General features: G+C 49.0%; 2 protein-coding genes across 7 annotated transcripts in view; one reads left to right on the top strand and one right to left on the bottom strand.

Moving 5' to 3' along the window:
- Positions 1–242: 242 nt before the first annotated feature.
- On the top strand, positions 243–10,570 carry aatf (apoptosis antagonizing transcription factor). The gene is made up of 12 exons (XM_027023763.2): positions 243–356; positions 852–1,019; positions 1,125–1,544; positions 1,712–1,849; positions 3,785–3,899; positions 4,145–4,367; positions 4,551–4,703; positions 5,223–5,306; positions 5,734–5,801; positions 5,887–5,967; positions 6,479–6,550; positions 10,042–10,570. The coding sequence occupies exons 1-12, from the start codon at positions 272–274 to the stop codon at positions 10,085–10,087; spliced, it is 1,653 nt and encodes a 550-aa protein (XP_026879564.2). The 5' UTR covers positions 243–271; the 3' UTR covers positions 10,088–10,570.
- Positions 10,571–11,052: 482 nt separating this feature from the next.
- Positions 11,053–21,418, bottom strand: part of acaca (acetyl-CoA carboxylase alpha) — a 35,653-nt gene continuing 25,287 nt past the window's right edge. For 5 of the 6 annotated variants that reach the window (XM_035527700.1, XM_035527701.1, XM_035527703.1 and 2 more), the window contains 11 exons: positions 18,910–19,053; positions 18,561–18,681; positions 17,407–17,503; positions 16,896–16,992; positions 16,019–16,154; positions 15,614–15,791; positions 15,315–15,427; positions 14,400–14,554; positions 14,009–14,179; positions 12,962–13,098; positions 11,053–12,550 (listed from right to left, as the gene is read on the bottom strand). In XM_035527700.1, the coding sequence (XP_035383593.1) occupies positions 12,424–12,550; positions 12,962–13,098; positions 14,009–14,179; positions 14,400–14,554; positions 15,315–15,427; positions 15,614–15,791; positions 16,019–16,154; positions 16,896–16,992; positions 17,407–17,503; positions 18,561–18,681; positions 18,910–19,053 (1,476 nt within the window). In that variant the 3' untranslated portion in view covers positions 11,053–12,423. The remainder of the gene's footprint in view (positions 12,551–12,961; positions 13,099–14,008; positions 14,180–14,399; positions 14,555–15,314; positions 15,428–15,613; positions 15,792–16,018; positions 16,155–16,895; positions 16,993–17,406; positions 17,504–18,560; positions 18,682–18,909; positions 19,054–21,418) is intronic. The other variant, XR_004776246.1, reaches the window with a different exon arrangement.

The following is a 21,418-nucleotide window of genomic DNA, read 5'->3' as shown; positions in this document are numbered from 1 at the left end:
ATCTCCTACATCTACTACCCAGTTAAACTCATCTCCTACATCTACTGCCCAGTTAAACTCATCTCCTACATCTACTACCCAGTTAAACTCATCTCCTACATCTACTGCCCAGTTAAACTCATCTCCTACATCTACTACCCAGTTAAACTCATCTCCTACATCTAGTTCCCAGTTAAACTCATCGCCTACATCGTGCAACATTCCGCGTGTCTGAGCGCCAGGTCGCACGTAGATGACGTAGCGAGAGCGCTCGGACAGCGTGGGGAGAAACATGTCTGCTTCGATATCGCAGCAGCTTTCCGATTTGTTGAATCCCTTGCCAAATTTCGTAGATCCTGAGGACGACCAAGATGAAGGTATCATTGTCTGCCACTTTAATGGCAGTTGTGTTGTGGCTAAACGAAGCATACTATTTAGATATAAACTGCATAGCCGGCATGCCTTCACCCTGGGAACACGAAGCCAACATTAGTCGATAACTTCAGCGATGTTTAAGAGGCATGGCTAGATATCTAAAGATTGTTTGTCAGCATGTAACACATTTCAAGGTCTGTAGCTATGTTCGCTTTTATGTGTAATGATCTATTTCTGTTTTATACCACAAGGATTAGTTACACCATCTCGCTAACAGCTTTAATACCTAGCTGTGGCTAGCGTTAAGTATCATAAGTTAAAAGTCGAACTTATTCCTGCTCGCTTGAAAACACAATCGCTGTGCGATGATTTCTGGAGTAACCGGTTAGACATCGAAACTGCTAACTGTGTATATAGGCTTTGTTTCTTCACGGTGACTGATTCGTTATGGTTGTGGCATGTAATGCACTGATGCCGTACCGCTTCTGCCTTTGTAGAGACCAAAGCTAGAGTCATAGACCGTTTTGACGAAGACGATGAAGAAGAGGACCTGCCGTGCGCTGGTCTGCGGAAGCGCACCACAGCTTTACTGGAGGACACGGACACGCGCTATCGTGGCCAGCGGACGTCGCGCAGAGATCTACGGAAAGAAATGGACGCTTCCTGTATGTAAAACACTGATGATCATGTCTCCTAATATTTGGAAAATTGATTCCTGATTGATTTTATTCTTTTTTTTTTCTGAAATGATTGCTTGACTGATGTTACAGCTGAGGAAGATGATGAGGGTGATGAGGAAGAAGATAGTAATAATGGAGATGTGAATAAAGAAGTGGGAGATGAGGAAGAAGATGAAGGTGATGATAATAGTGGGGAAGAGGAGGAAGACCTTAACAGCGATGACATTTCACAAATATCTCACTCAGTCTCCAAAATGAAAGCAAGTGACATGATCCTCCCTAAAGTAACGGACTTCCACAAACTCACTGAAGGCATGGATGACCTGGGAGAGAGTGAGGATGAGGAGAACGGTGACACGGATGAAGAAGGAGACAGTGAAGAAGGCTCAGAAGAGGAAAATGGCACTGAGGGTGAGGTGGATGAAGACGACTCTGGAGCTTTGATGACATTTTCAAAGGAGAAAGTGGATGAAGAGGTGAAAAAGGGGGAAGCAGTGAGAAATCAGCTTGGTATGTGTCTAAAGCAACTTATTGTGCTTTAAACAATTAAATAAATGTATTCTGCTCCCTGTTAGCAAAAATTACACTTTGTTTTTGTCCTGTCTTTTTAACAACTATATCGCTGTCTGTCAGGAGGCTAGTGTTTTTTTAATGTGTTCTTGCTCATCCCTTTACAGCTCTTTGGGACCTGTTACTTGAAGGACGAATCAAAATGCAGAAAGCCCTTCTGATGGCCAATCAGCTTCCACAGCCAGACACCTTCCCAGAGTTCAAGAGCAAGGGTGGGCCAGAGTATGCCGGAGCATTACAGAACAGTGAGTGGAATGGATGTTTCAGCTTATGAAAGCGTGAAACTTTAGGCCATTTTCTTGTTAGATTTGCTTTCTCTTTGATTGCTTACAGTACTGCAAGTTGGACTAATATGGAAAAAGATGTCAGTAGTAGCCAGTATCTTGGCTATAAGCTGTGTAGTGTATAAAATATATTTTCAAAACAGAGTTAGGTACCCAGTGATTAGCTGTGGTCCCCAGGTGACAATATCTGGACAGTGAATTTTGGGAAAGCGTGACTGTGATCCACGGAGATGATGATGATGGTATATTTTTCCCTTAGCAAATCAAATGGTCATGTCAGATGTTGAGGTGGAATTTACTGCCTTTTTTCTTTCATGTGTGGCACTCACAGCCAATCAGATTTGCTCCCTTCTTGACTACTTCCCTTTTGTGGTAAAGTATTATTGGACCTATTTATTATTACCAGACTTGCAACACATGGTACCCGTCCTCCTGATAATTGTTTTTTAGTAAACACTGTGAACTCTTTATGTTCATCAAACCATTCCTGAGCAGTTTGTCCTCATGATGTGAAAGAAAATGTGATAGATCAAACTAGTCCATGTGCTATCCTTGATGCATGATCCAGTTCTGCTGCTCCCGTAGCCATTGTAAGCAATTTGGCAGCGGACAGGAGTTAGCATGGGCCTTCTGACCAGTCTGTGGCTACACAGCCCCGTACACAGCAAGATCCCATGCGCTGTGTTCTGGCATCTTCTATCAAAGCATTTTAGCAGTCTGTGCTACAGTAGCTCTTCTGTGGGATCAGGCCAGATGGATTAGCCTTCATTTCACATGGGTATCGTTGAGCCTTGGGCACCCGTGACCCTGTTGCTTGTCTATCCGTTGTCCTTCCTCGGGGCGATTTTGGTAGGTACTAACCACTGCATGCACAACCCCTGACGGTCTAGAGATGCTGTGAACCACTCGTCTAGCCATCATGGCCCTTGTCAGAGTCACTCAGATCTTAGGCATGCCGTTTTTCCTGCTTTCAAATCATCAACTTCAAGAACTGACTGTCCACTTGCTGCCTAATATATCCCAGCCCTTGACAGGCGCCACTGTAACGAGACGCTCAGTGGCATGTGTTTCACCTGTATAAATTGCATAAACATTTTTTGGTGTCTGCAATGTCAGCACAGTAATTTTTGCCTTGTTTTTGAATCCAGCTCTCCGGAGTAATGGAGAGGAAACCGCCGCAGGGTCTCCAGATGCGATTGCTCACTGTCATCTTGCGGTACTCTCAGTCCGGGACCGGTGGGTTTCAGGAGCCCCAAAAGCCCCCCTGTTACCTTTACGATCAGAGGCCTCACTCACAGGATTCTTTTGGCTATGGGCAATTAATACATTTGTATGCCTCCTTTCTTAGCACAGCGCCCTGCTTTCCGAAAGCGCCTGCTTCTCATTTGCATATTTATTGCCTGACTCTTCGCGCTGGCGAATGATTGATGCGGGGCCGTCCTCCTGAATTGTGAGCAGCACATCGCTATGGGAGAGAGGGCGGCGGCTTTTGCCGGGCTCCGTGTACTTTTGATTAGCGCTGAAGATGATGGGATCTGTGCGAGCCCCCCCCCCCCCCCCCCCCCCCCCCCTTCTCCCCCTCTTTCTCTCTCCCTCCATAATAATGGATTACAGGATTTTTTTTTCTTTTTTTCCTCTGGATTTAAGATGTGAATTAATAACCACTGGCATATGGACAAGCGAAAGCCTGTGTGGCAGGTTTGTTTGTGCAGATCTTCGAGGCGTGGCTGAGGGGGATGAATTGTCACTTCATGGCCACAGAGGGAGGCTTGCTAGATAGGCTCGAATATTTCTTTACCACCCCCCACCCCAACCCCAGACCCCTCCGTACGTGATCTCGGCTGCGAGTGTGCAGGCGAACGTCTTTAGCCTCTTGTCCATCCCCATCTCCTTCAGGTCACAAGGCCCTGAAGGCGCTGCAGCGCTCCCTGCTGGAGCTCCAGGACCTGCTGCTGTATCAGAGCCCCGACACCAGAGGCATCGCGCAGGGCAAGAACTGGCCAGGCCACAGGTACCCCACCCCCACCATGCTGGCCCCACCCACCTCAGCTCGCTGTAGGTTTTTCTTGATGGTAGAACACAGGCAGTAATTGAGTTCTGCTGTTTTCCTAAATAAAAGTGTTTATAACCCCATAAATATTTCTGCCTGATAAAAGGTGCTGTTAACTATTGATTAATCTCAGCACGTATAACAGGAGTTCTGTGCAGCTGCTAAGCATAGTTCAGTACATCATTCGAAAAACGTTCCTCATGCAGAAAGGCCAAAGATGACGAGGAGGTTAATAGCAGTGACGAACCGATCGAGGATGACGACGGTCAAGACACGGCCGCGGCTCCGAGCGGACCCCCCAAACGGAAGCTGGACGTGGCGGAATATCCGGACTTCATGGCCAAGCGCTTTGCAGCCTTCCAGCCGTACTGCGATGACACCCTGCAGAAATGGTACGACAAGACGCGGCTCACCACAGGAAAAGCCAAGGTAACGGCAGCCCCGCACCTATCATTCCACATGCCCTGCTGTCTCTCATCTGCTTGGTAACAACTGAAGTATACCGAGGTGTGTGTTTTTTCATACCCTTCTGTTCTTTTTTTCTTCCCCCGTGTTTCTCTCCACACACACACACACACACACACACACACACACACACACACACACACACAGGGCTTTGGGGCGTTTGACAGGAATATCCTGACGCAAGTACAGCAGGTGCTGGCGGATAAGGAGCGTTTACTGAGGCGCACGCAGACACGCCGCTCTGACTACAGAGTTCTGGGAAAAGCACAGGCTGTCCTCAGCGCCCCCACAGACCCTGAGGCAAGACCCCGCCTGGAAAACGCAGGCGCTCACACACTGCTCACACCCACAGCCTAGCGGTCCCACATTTCCTCAGATCTGGGCTTCAGGTGGAGTTCCTCTTCAAAGTCAGCCTGGCTCACCGGCGTCCACATCCCCTGGCGGATAAGTGCATGCACGCTCCCACGCCAGCTGACCTTCACTAATCACGCAGTCTTCTTCAGCGTGTCGGCGTGTCACGGCCCCGGCGCTCTTTCGGCGATGGAGATAATGTCATCGTGGCTTTTTGTTGTGGGGGCATTCTCTGCCTCAGTAGCAATGAGTCCCTTAAAGGATCCTTAAAATGCCAAATGCATTCATAATAAATGAAACTGATTGGACTTATGCAAATGAGATGATGATATATTAATTGTAGGGACCAGTCAGCATGATTGGCATATTACCTCCTAATATTGTTATCTACATTAACACACAATATGTGTACTAGATCAGTTAAATGTGTATATCTGTCGTTCATGTTGTGCCTTTTGTCTCATATAGGCAGCAGACTTGGCCCTCAAAGCTAATGTGCACCTCAAAGATCTGGATGAGGAGATCTTCGATGATGACGACTTCTACCACCAGGTAGGAGGAGAAGCCTAGATGGCCCTTGGCTGCTATTAAGTCCTAGACGTTTTGTTTTCCTGTGTATCTTGATTAAGGTTTACAGTAGAGATGTCTCCATAACTGGCATATGATGCCTACGACATCACGATGAACAGTGACATCCCAGGCGTGGGGGGTGTCTAAGTATTTATAAACTTTCTTTTGCACTTTTTGTCCTTGCAACAACAACAACAAAAAAAAAAAGCGTATATGACCTTTTTTTGTTGTAAAAATCATGTAAACCTGGTGGGGGCAGAGGGTGCAGGCTACGGCAGGGCCAGCCCAGGGGCGGGAGATCCAAGCAGCACCTCTGCTCCCCGTGCGGCCAGATGAAAAGCTAGCGTGCCCGTGTACAGAAACTAAACATGCCTCCATCCTCTCTTCTCCACTCGTTTTCTCCCCGCAGCTCCTCCGGGAACTAATCGAACGCAAGACGAGTGCGGCAGACCCCAATGACCAAGTAGCCATGGGCAGGTGTGTGTGTGTGTGTGTGTGTGTGTGTGCGCGCACTCTGTGGTTGCTGTATCACCACTTACATACACTCTCTCTCTCTCCATAGACAGTGGCTGGCTATCCAGAAGCTTCGCAGTAAGATAAAAAAGAAGGTTGACACCAAAGCCAGCAAAGGCCGAAAAGTCAGGTACGCCACTCCGTTCTTCCCTCACTTACTCATTTACTCTTTCACTCACTCATTTATTCAAATGTGTGCAGGATACTTTGTCTAATGATTGTGAATGACCCTTTGACACTGAATGCAATAATCATTCAGAGTGCCAATAAAACATCACCCGTTCCAGTCTTCACTCGAATCCGTTTAGCTGCCTGCACAGAGAGAGTTGAGTGCAGGTCGTGCTGCAGCTGCGTCTGATCCCACGGTTCTGCCCAGTAACAAACAAACCGCGGCGTGTCTGATGCGGCCGCGCTGCTCTGGGCTGGTCTCCGGTGCCGTAGTAACGCCCATCCTCACGATGGAACGCTGGACTGTCTTGTACTTCAGCCGCTAGTTTCTGTCTCTTCCCACGGCATGTTCGAATTTCTAACGCCATTTAATCTGGCTTGTTTTGGTTTTCAGGTCTGCCAAGGTTTAACGCTGTGTGTGTGTGTGTGTGTGTGTGTGTGTGTGTGTGTGTGTGTGTGTGTGTTTCCGGCAGGTTCCACATTCACAGTAAGTTGGTGAATTTCATGGCTCCCATGGACCACAGCAGCATGGGCGATGAGGCTCGGTGAGTGGTGCAGCTGTCGGCTCACTGGGTGGTTGTGGAGGGTGGAGCAGGCAGGGCGTGGTGGGTGGAGCAGGCAACATGCGGGCGTGGGGTGGGGGGGCAGGCAGCACGCGGGCATTCTGGGCCACGCGTCTAGCACAGCACTGCTGTGCGGTGGGTGGGTGTATAGAGGGATCTCCCCGGAGAGGTCGAGGGGTGTGAGGGAGTGTGTGTGTGTGTTTGTGAGGATGTGTTTGTAGGTGGAGGTATGTGTGCGCATGTGGAGGTGCATGTGTACGCATGTGCGTGCGTGCGTGCGTGCGTGTGTGTTTAATTAATGGTGCTCTGTCTCTCTCTGTCTTTCTTTAGCGCCTGCCTGTCAGCTAACCCTAATCCCCTCTCAAACAGAGCGGAGGCAAATCAAACACCCTCTCCCTCTCTGTAGATATGCATTCATTAACTAACACACACACAGTCACTCGCTCACTCTCTCGCAGTTTTGAGATTTGGGTTTTAATTTGATTTTGCAGACCACAAAGAAAGTAATTGAAGTCCTTTTTTTTTTTTTGGCTTTTCACTTTTGTGGTTTTGTTGCCGTCACTCCGCCGTGACGGACGAAGAGGAAACAATAAAAATGAAACAAACAACCAAGCTGCTGAATCTCTCCAGAACTCAGCCCTCATTTTTCGCTTCTGCGGCCTGACACGCACGACAAGAACCCCGACCCCGAGCGCCTTTGATATGAATACGTTCCTGTGTGTGCGCGTCCTTTGTTTTAGCCGCACTCCTTTCGTTGTCGTCTTTCTGCCCCGAGTGGGTCCATATGGAATGGCTACTGGTGTTGTCACAGTGGGCCTGTCCCAGAGCTGAGCAGACCAGTTGTACCATGTAGGAGGAGACTCCTGATATCCAGTAGAGCTCCCAAAGCCCACCGTGTTGCTCTTAGCAGAGCTCAGAGCAGCACTATAGCCGAGTTCTCATGACGGTCTCACTGGCATCGGGATGCAGGAACCGCAGGAGGAACTCTGGCCGAGCCTGCTGTCTATTGCTCCTGAATGGTTCTCCATGGAAACATGGCTGAGGCGGAAAAATCGGCTCCTCGGGACACGTCAGCGAGGCCGCTGGGGTTGGTTGGCATCTCGGCGGAGAACGGTGAACGGACTCGGCCCGTTCTGTCTGCAGGGGCATGAACGCAACCCCTCCACCCACGGTTTAAGACCAAAAACATGGAGTTGCTTCTTCAGTCTAGACCTCTCTCTCTCTCTCTCTCTCTCTTGCTTTCCCACTTTGCCCGTCTCTCTCCAGGTGCAGCTCTAATCGTAGCAAAGGCCGTTCTCTGGGGCCACGCAGCTCCGCCGGTACGGCGTGGGGGGGCGGGAGGTGGGTAAGGAGCGACTGAGAAGGCAGCGGCGCGAGCTGAGTGATCAGAAGAGGCCAGAGAGTTTCTGAAGAGGCTCTCCTCTCTGTTCCAACGAAGGAAAGAGGTTCTGCAGCCAAGGCAGGCTTTGGCGAGGGTTGTGCTTTCTGCCATACATCCGTCCCAGTGGAGAACCTGGTTCTAGTTCCCAGATATGGGAGGGAAGACACCTTCTCATACCGGTTTGCCTTTGATGCAGATGGGTGGATAGCTGCTTAATGGTGTGTACGTGTGTGTGTGGGGGAGGGTTTTGCCGTTTGAAAAACAGCAACGCGCAGGCTGACCTTCTGCATTCACTCACTCTCCTGCACTCGCTCTCTCTCTCTATTTCATTTACATAGCTATCAGTGAACTACAGTAATAATAATGATGTATGGCAATTGCATCAGCTAGCTGACCACTGACCTTTGCAGGAGTGGGATTCTGGGTGACCTTTTACTCACACTCTCTCTCACTCACACACACACGTCTTTTCTGCCTCTCTCCCTTCACGACACCTTGCTCACACACCCCCCATATCTGAACGGTGGCTGTGTAGCCCCCGACACGCACTGCTGGGCCCATGAATGTTAATGTTGGCGGGGAGGGGAGGTTTACACACACGCACGCTATAGGTATTCCATAGGGACTTGAGATGATGACCGTGCGTTTAGTACTGATGGAGAGAGGTGATTGTTGGAGTAGGGGAGGCTTTGGCTGGGTGTTGAGGTGAAGGGAGTCATGGGGCTAATCCGTTTCTTCTTTCCTTTTTGACTTTTTGATCATAGCGTGCTCTCTCTCTCTCCCTCTCTCTGTATGAGACACTCTCTCTCTCTGTTTGCTGTGCCCTGCTGGAATAAGAATGTATGCATTATATGATAATCAGAGGGTGCTGTAATCCTTGCCACTTGCTGGCGCATTTCAAACAGGGATTGAGGATTAAACGTTCCCCCCTCGCCACTGTCTGATAGCCTGCCCCAAGACCCTCGGGATGTTGCATCCCATCTGTGTGTGTGTGTGTGTGTGTGTGTGTGAGACAGAGACTCAAGAGGAAGCAGCATGTTGGTCTTTGCTGGGGGGGACTGAGAACAGCGTGCAGTTTGAAAAGAATTCTGTGGCCATAGCTTCCTGTATTTAAGAATCAAAGGATTTTGTAACCAGAAAGTCCAGACACATTTAAGAACCGACGCATGGTTTTGCCACACCACGATCACATGATGCAAGGCCTCTGTCATCTGATGGCTTTGTTTTGAACACATTCAGAATGCAGTGAGCTGCAGACGACTGTCAGAGATGTAACAGAATGTTACCGTCCTTTACAGTGTGACAAACATACCATACAACATGGTTCAAACCTACAATAAGAGGTGACATTCTGTTGCCCCCCCGTTTTAAAATGTGTGTGAGAGAGAGAGAGAGAGATATGAAGGTGTGGCATGTTGAGATTAGCCTTTTGAGCTTTGGTCAGTCTTATTCAATACAGCTTGAATTGAAATGAAGTTGGGCCAGATTATGATTGAAAGAGGTGATATCCCAACAAAGCCCTGCTTTCCTTAAATCTGGTTGGCAAATCGGATCAAAAGGTGGGAGGCATTTAGTATTCAAATCTTCAAGTTTCCCTTCTTCTTGTAAAATTGTTGAATACCCTCACTCTCCTGCCCCTGTGATAAAATGCCCCGTGCCGTTTTATTACTGGGTTTATTCTAGGACTGCACGATCAAGATATTGTATTGTGATGAATCTGCTACATACTGAGATTGTAATATTGATCGTCACCTGAAAGGAGACTTGGGTGAAGTTTATTTGACATAGATGTGTTTGAATACCTGTAGTTCACTTTAATGGTTTTACTATATTCATCAGTGAGGACCTGAATCAGAGATTTTAATAGGAGTCTTGTGTGTTGGGCCAGCACACAATCTACTTAATGACACTGTTAAAACTAGATTTCTGTGTTTTTATGCATACTCCTCAATAGAATGCTTGTATTACCATCTCTTGCACCGAAGTACTGCCTTGGTGGTCAGTGAGAACGTACACTATACTGTAGAACGCTGTTGTCATGTAATAGTTAACCTCAGCTTGTAGTCATCTCTCTTCTCTGAACTGTGTTCAGGTCAGAGCTGTACCGCTCTCTATTTGGATCCCAGCTGCTCCACTAAAGGATCCCACGTCAACAGACGGACGAGCGTCCTTGCCGATCCCACGTCAACAGACGGACGAGCGTCCTTGCCGATCCCACGTCAACAGACGGACGAGCGTCCTTGCCGATCCCACGTCAACAGACGGACGAGCGTCCTTGCCGATCCCACGTCAACAGACGGACGAGCGTCCTTGCCGATCCCAAATAATCAACAGACGGACGAGCGTCCTTGCCGATCCCAAATAATCAACAGACGGACGAGCGTCCTTACCGATCCCATAATCAACAGATGAAGTATGCTGACATACTGCAACAGCCAGGACCAGAACGCCACTTTCTGTAAAGACGTGTGTGCAGTGGTTTGGATTCTGATTTTAGGAATATTAGGAATCCAAAATTGTTTTGTATGTTAAAGTTAAATCCAATAATCCATATGCACTTTATTACTAGACAGAACGCCACTTTTGAATGTGTCTGTATTAAAGTACCATTTTGTCGGCCACTGTGGGAGCGCTTAAATCTTTATGGGAAACTGGAACCTGATGAACCAGCCAGAGCAGAGCTGTTCTGTTCCCTTCTCCACACGTGCGGTGAGGCCTCCTTAGATGATGCTGCAGCACTGTGGGAAACCCGTGGCTCCAATGACTCCACCAAAATTACTAGAATACTTATTTGGCAGCAATTATTGGAGGAGGGGGGGAATTCAATTTGGTATCTGGGTTCATCAGCAGGTCCAAATCAGTGACACGCAGGTGCAGAACAAGAGGGACGTGACCCCTCTACACCAGTGTGGCTTAAACTAAAGAACGGATTGTCCTTTTTGTGTAGAGGCATGACGGCCATTTTTTAAAATTGGCTACTCCAAGTATTATTTGACAATTTTCTCCCTCATCTGTCAGTTATAGGGTGTGAGTGGACCACACTATCAATCCACCAGCAACTACCAAAACCAAAAAAAAAAAAAAAAAAAGCAAACAACTCGGATGAGGTTGAACATACTGCTTTTATTCAGTTGCATTACCCACATAAGCACATTCTCCTCTTTTTACGCCGACGTAACCAGTAGCCTGTTCGCTGTAGTGTCTGGCAATGGAAAAGATGGGTCCTGAGGGCTTGCCGCTGATCATGGATCAGAGCAGGTGACCTTTCACACAGTCGGGCAGGCCAGCCAGAGAGGTCTCCCTGTGCTGCTCTACTCCTTCGCACTCCCACTCAGTGCCGTGGTCTGGACCCGACCCCCCACCCCCACCCCATAAGCCCTCTTTCCTACAAATGTTTTTTTCCTTTTCTGTTTTTTTCCCCCTCTCCATTTGTTATAGTCAGCTTCATAAAAATAATGACCCAAGATTTGGTCCTAAACTTGAAGGTCATAGCACACTTGTCAATTATAAGCACATTAGCATAAACTGGAACGTCGTCTTTTAGCCGTAATTACTATTAATAAATTAGGGAGACACATTATCTGTTACAAAAAATAATAGTAATAAATGAACATCTTATTGTGCGTGTAACATCAGCTTCAACATAGAAAAGGAGGGGAAAAAATGGTTTGTGGTAGTGCTACCAAAAGTGAAAAAAAATGGGTGTTAAATTTTTTTGTTAAATGGTATTAAAAGCCACTGCAGGGGGCAGGAAGGTACACTATTATTACAAGGATAGGTAATGATCATGTTGGCTGTAAATGGCATACAGTGTGTGCGTGTCGTTACAACATGCTTAGTAACTGTAAGCTGGAAACTTTTTTCTGATCTGCAGCAACATTTTTTGCCTTGATCCTGGATCAGTTTTCTTTCCATAGCAAGCTTCCCAGCTGTACTCGGCTCAGCACAAAAGACGGCAGTGCGTTCTTCTGCGGGGGTCATGCTTTAAGGGCTAGCTTCAGAAGTGTGCACGGCGTCCTGCGGCCAATAGCAACGTGAAACAGGAAACAAGCCAACCAATCAGTTCACCTCTGACGGGCTTTTTTTCCTTCTGTCTGTGTGTCTATAACGGGAACATGAAACTCGGCTGTCACGCTGTGTCCTGTAACGACTCCTTTTCTCTGTCAGCAAATGACAGTTGCATACAAAATTCATATTGGTCTCATCTATTTTCCTTTCTGAAATTGCACTTACCTAGATTAATAAGTGCAAAGCCCATCACATAATTTATACTCAAGTCTACCCCTTCCCCCCCAAATGTGCACAGTAGTTTACATCTTAAAGTCTCACCACTGAGAGAAAGGTTCCACAGAGGTGTTATATGCAGCTGTTCAGATCAGAATCACTGCCAACAGTCAAGTCCCCTGGCCGTGGGCCGCCACGTTGGCTCCTCTGGCCCAGGTTTCCGCCGGCCGTTCTGTTAGAGAGGGGGCGTCTAGGAGGAGGCGGGCGCGTCCATGGTGGAGAGGATGCGCACCACCTCGGCTCGCTGCGTGGGCGTGATGTGCTGCGTCATGTGCACGATGGAGTCCATGGCGACCTCGGGGTTGGCCTGCACCAGACTTCATTGGGTGGAGGGATGGAAAGAGAGAGAGAAAAAGAGACTTCCACATTACTATAGCTCACTGCACGATTACATTACCACAAGCAGGACCGAGGTTTGTACTGCCCATCACACCCTTGTCTGCTAAACGCCTTTGCTGATCCAGGCCGGTTCAAGCAGTGTGTGTCCAGCATCACCAAGTGTCCAGCACTGGAGCTGGATCCCAATGGGGTGTTGTAAAAGGAAAAGCGGCAGGGATAGGAAAAGGAAAAACAACATGGACCAGAACAGGGACAACCTGACACACATTAAACAAAACCCAATAAAGCTAAATAAATAAAAAGATGAAAACAGTAGTGAATTGAAGTGTGATTTAGAAAGGCAATGGTGAAGTACACACGGGGGCGCAGGCCTTAGCGGGGCATGGTACCTGCGGATCTGCTTCAGAATGTGGTCCCGGCGGATGTACTTAATGTTCTCATCAATGACAGACCTGGCACCTTCCTCATCCATCAGCTGTTTCTCCAACCACTCTACCAGGTCCTCATTACTGTCCCATAAATAAGCCTGAGAGGGGAGCGGTTAAGAAAACCACCAGGTCAAGAAAATGCATTAGCTGGAGCTCCTTAAAACGCACGATTATTCCAAACTAAACAAACCTCTTTCCCTTTTGGAGAGTGCTTGAAAAATCTATTCTAATCTCAATAAAAAAAACAAAACAAAAGACCATAAATAAATAAATTAAATAAACAAACAAACGCCCCCTTGATTAACACTCCATAGATAGAATCCGAGCAGATCTGAAACAAAGCTGGACCTGGGAAGATTTGTCAGTCCTTTAATGGTCCCCCGTGGGGAGGGGGGAGGGGTGGCCCTCGTAGTCCGCGGGAACATTTAACGGCCTTTATTAATCATTTTTAATCCGTTTGCTTTTAATTAAGAAACAGCATGTTGCTTCGCTATCTGTGCGTGGCAGGGAGGAGATTAATGGTGGCTTAAGATGGCCGGTCGTGATCGGCGGCTCGCCTGCTCCGGCCCGCCCTCTGGCGTCTGGCAGCGTGCCAGGACCTCTCGCCGCGTCCCCCGGCGCGTCCCTGTCCGGGGGCCTGGCCGGACACGACGCCGCCCTTTACGGCGGCCTATTAGAGCCCCGTGCAGGACACGTACTCCGGTCGGTTCAATGAAGCGAGCTTAGGAGGACGCAGAGAAGGGAGATAATTTCCTCTCCATCAGCTTCACTAACGTACGTGAAACCCAGACGAGAGCACTTTTTATGCTGCCATTATTTCGCGCAGGGTGATGCTTCTTGATAAAATGCATAGTCTTTTTTAAGGGCATTTAGTTCTGTGCCAGCGCGGAGAGTAGACATCAGACGAAGCCCAAAGAACAGAAGCTTTCCCCGTACTCAAAGCATGTTCAGTTAGCATCGCACACGCACAACTGAATCGCCACTGGCACTCGGGGTTTTTGCGCGCACCTTCACGGCTCCCTCGGCTTCCACGAACCAGCGGCGCAGCATGGCCTGCACCTGGCCGTCCGTCAGCTCACCGTTGGCCTCCTGAATCTTGCGCTTCACCGTGTCCTCCAGCAGGAGGCGCCGTAGGCGCCAGTAGAAGAACTGCCGTGACGTGCGCCACTCCAGCACGTCCTGCGAACGACACACGTGGAGTCAGAGACATGGGAGGCTAGCCTACGGGACAGGAAGTTTCGTCCGCCCGTCAGGTCTGCCTGTGCGTGATCATTCTAGATTTAGTCATGCATTTAGTGACATTAGAAATGATTAGACATTGTTTGGGTTAACCAGATATGACAAGCTGTGTCAACATAACGATAGAATGTAGTGGAACATGGTCGACATGGAGGCTTACGGTGATGACTCCCTTCTCCTGCATGCGTCCTGGTGTGTCGTGGAGGTCGGCAAACTGCACCGCCACCTGATGGTAGATGGGGATCAGGAACTCCTCCCTCTCCTTCAGTTTGGTCTCCAGCTCCTTACGCTCTGTTGGGCTTAGCTCAGGGGTGCCTGGATACGCACGCACACACGCACGCGCACGCACACGCAATCCCGATATCAACAATCTAATATTCGCAGTAGCTGCTGCTGCAGTGTTGTGACTGACATGCCGTCAGTGTGAGAATTGCACTCCAAGCATTAAGAGGCGCTGTGGACTGAGATGACGGCGCCACACCACCAGGCAAGCATCCTCTCGTGTCTTCTGGGCTCTTGGCTCTGGAGCAAGCCACGGGATCGATCCGTGTCGGGGCTGATCATTCCAGCGGCCTGCAGGTCAATGGGGTTGCTCTGGTTTTTCACAGAGCTGACGGGTGAGCGAGTGCGGGGATGAGCGAAAACAAAAGCACCGAGCAGAGCGGAGATGAGATGATATGGACCCGGTGAGAACCTGATTGACATGTGTCTCGAGGGACAGCTGGGCTTGGAGCCAATCCCGAGGAGCTTCGGTGAAGAGGCATCGCACGCACGGACAACCACCGATAACCACCCGTGGTCGTTGAAGGCAGGACGAGAGTGTGTGTTTGTGCTTAAGTGGGAGGAGACAGGAGATTGGCTAAGAGGAAGCTGTAATAACTCTGCCCGGAACGGCCTTCGTTTGCCGTGCTGTGGGAGCTCTCCTAACCATCGGGCCTTCGTCACGCTTGGATTTACTGCACTCATGTCCGGTCTCTGACTCAGCCATGACTAGTGTAAGCCAATCGGAAAAGGTCGATTTGCAACAATACACCATGTGTCCGTCGCACATGCACAGGTGTCTCTCCTGACTCACCCAGTCTTTCAGCCAGGCCCATGTACACAGGGTCCACGCGTCTCATGGTCTTCACCAGGTCCTTCTTGCGGAACTTGATCTCCACTGTGCCCTCTGGCTCCAGCACTCCACCCCTGCACACACCGCAGGTATCAAACAAGACAAAGAAATTCACATGTTACTAGTAAAAAGCCAGCAAAATATTAAAACCATGGCTTTTTCGCATTTATTATGCATTCAGACAAAAATGGACAGATGAATTTTGATGTAGTTCACACCTTTCACACACACACACACACACACACACACACAGTTCTTACCTGCTTTCCTTGTCTGCATACATCTCCATGTGGCGTGGGTTGATGGTGGGGTCAATCACTACCCATGAACCCCCGCGCAGCTCGGCCTGTGGCGGGACGTAGACGAGCACGGGCTGCTGGTACTCCCTCAGCCCGTCCACGATATAGGCGCCGAACTTCAGCACCTGGTCATACATGTCTGCGGGCCAGACGAGCGGTGGGGTGGGGGATTAGGAGGACGGTGGCATGGCTGTGTGGACGCACTGGAGGGGTGACCGAGCCTTTATGCAAGTCAAGCCAGCCTGGGGATTCTTACTTTCTCTTTCTTTAGACGGAAATGGTTTGTGGAGGCTTTGGGTGAGAATTTGTGCAATTGCATGATTAATGATGATTTGTTTTTTTTATTTTATTTTGATCGTCACTGACCCTTCATGCCTCCAGAGAAACCTCTCCAGTTGGCGAACACCATGAGTGGAAGGCCCTCCCGGTTCAGGTCCTTAATGGCCTGGGCAGTCTTAAACGCAGAATCAGGGAACCACACCTGCCCGGCTTGCTGGATGCTCTATAGAGGACAAGCGATAAAGACACACGGGCCATCGGTTTTTGTGCGAGTGTGAGGGTGAGAGAGAGAGATGCTTGCAGAGGTAGAAGTGAGATTGTAAGGCAAGGGGATTTATTGTGATGTCTAAATAATTAACAGCACAGACGTAAAGCAGACAGACAAAGCAGACAAAAAGAACAGGAATAAAAAGACTAAAAAGGACAGAATAAGCACCTTGGGTTATTATAGTCCAGCAAGAGGCGTGGCTAAAGCCCAGCATCCAATCACAGCATAAGCACCCTGGGTTATTATAGTCCAGCAAGAGGCGTGGCTAAAGCCCAGCATCCAATCACAGCATAAGCACCCTGGGTTATTATAGTCCAGCAAGAGGCGTGGCTAAAGCCCAGCATCCAATCACAGCATAAGCACCCTGGGTTATTTTAGTTGAGTCAGAGGGTTATAATAGTTGAGTAAAAGGTGTTAAACTTTTTTCTTAAACTTGCCACCCAATCAAAAGGCCGCAGTAAACAGTGTGATCACGATTCCTGGAGAAATGCTACTAAAATATAAACGGCACTGACACAAGGAAAGCAAGAGAATGAAGTGTGTGAATGAACACACGGTCTGAGTAGGTTTTCCAGCTCACTACGTGGAGAGAGCATCCGACCCTCCCAGCTCCACAGGTCAGCAGAACCGAGCAGCATGCACATGCTGAGGTAGGGCTTTCGCGGGCAGTGTGGGGGTGGGGGGTGGATATATCACCTTGGCCTCCGAGTCCAGATTGGCTGGGTCTGCTGGGATGGACAGCTCCACAGTTCTGGTCTCCACAGCAACCACTCCGGTCGGGATCCCACCCAACCTGAAAGGCAAGCAGGAAAAACGGAGAGAGAGAGAGAGAGAGAGAGAAAAACAATGTTAATAGTGTGTAACAGTATAATAACTGGTGCCAAATAGCATACACACAGGTCCCTGTACACATCGCATGGACTCTAGTCCTGGCAGAAGTGCGCACATTGCACAGAAATCAAACCTCACTAAGCTGCAAAGCCTACAACCAGACGGCATCTGCCAAGAAGCTCCACAGTACGCGACGGCAGAATTAGGGCAGAGCCCCAAAACGTGGGAGTACCATAACGGTACAACCCTGTAGGTAAACGATATGTTACCAAGGCAACGATGTGTAAAAAGGTACATGTGAATTATGATATAAAAGCATTAACACACCCACACACACACCCCCCTTGGCTGTATGTGGAAAGTGTTGTGGGCTCACCTGGCTCTGCCCACTACCACACTCTGTGCCCATGGCTGCATTATCTCCATGAAGGAGCCGTGGTCGAAGAAGCCGCTCACCCACGCCCCCTTGGGGTCTGGAGGTGAAAAGATAGAGGCCGTGTTACAAAGGAGTTATGGAGGTTGGAGCTGAGCTAGAAAGATGCAGTCAGAGAGAGAGAGAGAGAGAGAGAGAGAGAGAGAGAGAGAGAGAGAGAGAGAGAGAGAGAGAGAGAGAGAGAGAGAGAGAGAGAGAGAGAGAGAGAGAGAGAGAGAGAGAGAGAGAGAGAGAGAGAGAGAGAGCATTTTAATTTCTCATTCATTTAGTTAAAATATCAGTTAGTTATTAGATTTTTAAATTTAACATTTTTAATAATTTAACAAACAAACAAACTTGCAAAAAACAAGATAACCCTCTGGCCTCTCCATTAGGTGGCCCTGCTTTTAAGCTGTGCCCAGTAAGCAGACATCCCCTGTACAGTCGAGTGTAAACTGTAATCCACTTTCCTGGCATTCCTGTTGCACGCAGACACAGGCTGACTGCAGCCGAGCCCTGCACCCTGGATAACCCTCAGCCTTTCCTAGCCTCATTTCATTAGTGACCCGCTTTGCCGGTGGCATGTAACTACCATTCACACAAACATTTACAAAAGCTAGTTATGCTATGAACAGGACAGCTCTGTCGTCAGAAATCGTGTCCGTGACGGCATCTTCCATCACCGTTGCCATCGAGTAAATGAGCTCATGCTGGTACGCGCGGTTACTGCTCCATTACGCTGCACCGCTGAGCTCAATTCTGAGGCGAAGCCCCCCCCCCCCAGAACCGCCAACCCCCTCCACCCCAATGTAATTACAGAGATGTGGAATCTGGCCTGTCTCGCGGAACATGGCCCATCCATCGCTGGCTTATCTCCGTGAACCCTTAGCTCAGCGTGGACGGCTTACATTGAGGCTGCAGTGATCTACTGACTCCTCAACTGTGCCACAACCCCACCCCCCATTCTGCTCCTACTCCGCCCACCCTGACCCACCCCAAGGAGTGTCACTGCTTTGGTCCCACTTCAAACCAAAGCACAAATGCTTTCAGAGCAGCTGAAGAAAACTGGTACAGTCCGTCTGTAAAGAGTGCCGGTGAGTAGGTGTGTATGCGCTCACTCTGGCTGGGCCGTCCTGCCAGCATCCACCGGGGGTCGTAGGGCGCTTTGGTTGGCACAAACTCCACTGGCCGGTCGATGGGGTCCTTGGCCGCCAGCAGTGGCACGGGGCTGGATGAGCTCTGAAAGGGAACAGCTCATTGGGGAACAGTTCATCGGGGAACAGCTCATAAGAGGCGTTCCATCAGACCACGGTCTACATTACAACACCGGCTAAACCTGCTACCATACAGCAATCCCCTGATGCAGTTCCAATCTCTTGATGCATGAAGCTTAGATGCATGTCTCACTCAGTGGAGCATCACGCGTGAGAACCATGGAGGGCATGTGGGGCGTGGGGAAGTGTTTACCTTGGGCATGTAGGAGAGCCACTGGAGCAGGGTGTACACACCCTCGAAGTCGTCACACACCGTGGTGTGAGTGACGCCGTTGTTGTGCATGATCTGCACTCCCCCCAGCTGGTTGTTGGAGGTGTAGACCTCGCGGCCGAGCACCTGCAACGGAGCACGAGAGGTCAGGACAGACGGCAGGTCACGGTACGCCCATCTCCGCCCTACAGCGGGGGCACTTCCTGTAGCTCGCTGACCAGCAGAGGGCCTAGAAAGTGCATCTTATGATTGGGTTAAACAGAAGACTGTTGCACTGGGATTTCTGGAAACATTTTTACATTTACACCATTTAGCTGACGCTTTTATCCAAAGCGACTTACAATTATGTGCGAGTACACATGTGAGTACAACTTGCGCAATTGAGGGTTAAGGGTCTTGTTCAGGGGCCCAACAGTGGCAGCTTGGCAGTGGTGGGACTTGAACCAGCAACCTTCCAATTACAAGTACCTTAACCACTGAACTATCACTGCCCCTCGTGGAAACGTTCACAGATCAACAAAAAGGTGCAAATTAGAGCACAAGCAAGTCTACTCTGATGAGCTAAATGAATTGAAAACACCTCAAGTCCGATTTGGAAATATTCATGACCAAATACTAACGTGAGCGATATTCAATTTGCAGCCTAATCGAGTGTACAGGCCATAGTCATCACTGCACTGTGTGAACACGCAGGGAGGGGGAGACGAGCAGGCTGAAATGTCTAACATTTGTGTTGTGCTTAATAGTGTGTTCTCTCTCCAGTCTTCATGTCTGAGAATGAAGAGTAGCTGTTTTATGTACATGTTGCCTTTCAACACAGAGGTGAGTGTGTTTGCGTTTATGTTTGTGTGTGTGTGTGTGTGTGTGTGTGAGTGAGGGAGAGAGAGATGCTGAAGCTGTGTCACAGCTGTCAGTCTCAGTGTTGCCTGCCTGTGGATCAATACCTTCAGTTAGCTGTTGGAGTCTGGGGAGAGCCTGTCCAAGGCTCAGTAAGCATGCGTCTGTGTGTGTGTGTGTGTGTGTGTGTGTGTGTGTGTGTGTGTCACAGACTGGTGAGGAGAACATTAAAACTTCTCTCTGATTGCTGTCTTTTAGCCCATAATGTAGATAACCAATTCACTACATTAAGTTGGCATGGCTACCTTTAAATGTTTGTGTGCATGTGTGTGTGCGTGCGTGCGTGTAGGGCCAGCGCAAGGCCAGTGCACTCAAATTACAGCGCTCTGGTGCTGCAGGATCCACCTCATTAGCAGGCGCCTCTGCTGCAGTGCTGCGGTTTTCGCAGGCTCACTGTTTATCTGGGATACACTATCTGGACGCATGTAGGAGGTGGCGTGCTGCATATTGAAGTATATTGTCTCTGCCTGTCCAGGGTTTATGCTGGACAAGTGGGATTAGTGATCATCTCAGCACTGTTCACAATGGACTGGATTAGGAATTGTCTCCGTTTGTTCAGTGTTATGCTGGACTGAGCACTTGGCATTACGATCTTCTCTGCATATCCAGGATTCATGCTGGACTACACACTTTGAATTAGCCACCAGTGCCTTTAGGTTGAATATCCACTTGTGCACATGTATGCCGACAAATGAACTGAAGCGAAATATTTGCCGTGTGGTTTCTGAATAGCTCGGCTGCACAAGCAATCAAGAGAGCTGATCCAGGTTCAGCTACCTATTTTTGACACAACTGCATACATTGTGATGAAAAATCTAAGAAAACCGATCACAGATCAACAAACTATTCGAAGAGACTTAACCCACAGGATCCCAGGCGCTAGCCATGACATGGCAGACTCCATTAATGGATCCCAGATAAGCTTCTCAGCGAAGCTAAGTCCACAATTGAAAACATAATCCAATATCAAAGTAAAGGTGAAATATGCCTGAACACATGTCAGTGATTTCAACTGGTACATTAAACAAGTAAGGACCGCATAGGTTTTAGTGCGGTGAAGGAACCCAGTAGATACGAGATAAATTATGCAAAATATCTTTTACATTTGTTATGGGTGTGTAAGCACCGGGCACAGTGTATTACCAGCAGAGAGGGAGAAAGCTCCAACATCACCTGCATTAAATAGAAAAGGCTCTTGCCTTGTACGCACCGGGCACAGAGCAGGATAAGAGAGCAAAAATGGGCTGTGACAGAGCGGAACAATTGCTGCAATATTAGGATTTTAACCCCGATGCGGGGGTAGGGGGAAACCGCACGCACGCACGCACAACAGGGACAGCAAGACGGCGCGTGCGAGAGATTTCAGACGAATGACATGGGTGTCCTTTTCCCCAGCCGCAGGCATCAAGCTATTTCTATGCAAATAGCGATGCCACATTCTCCTTCTATTAACTGGACCTGCAGGACTCACGGCGGGAGTGGGGTGGGGGGCTTGCGCTGATCACTGGGACACGAATGATACGAAGCAAAAACACAAAATATGTGCCCTGGTGCGCCATACGCAGCTTTCATCGTAACCAGCTGCTTTCTGGAG

This window comes from Electrophorus electricus, chromosome 6 (assembly GCF_013358815.1).
Source record: "Electrophorus electricus isolate fEleEle1 chromosome 6, fEleEle1.pri, whole genome shotgun sequence".
Taxonomy (NCBI): domain Eukaryota; kingdom Metazoa; phylum Chordata; class Actinopteri; order Gymnotiformes; family Gymnotidae; genus Electrophorus; species Electrophorus electricus.
The sequence above is the reverse complement of the archived record's forward strand: the minus strand, read 5'-3'. Positions and strand labels throughout refer to the sequence as shown.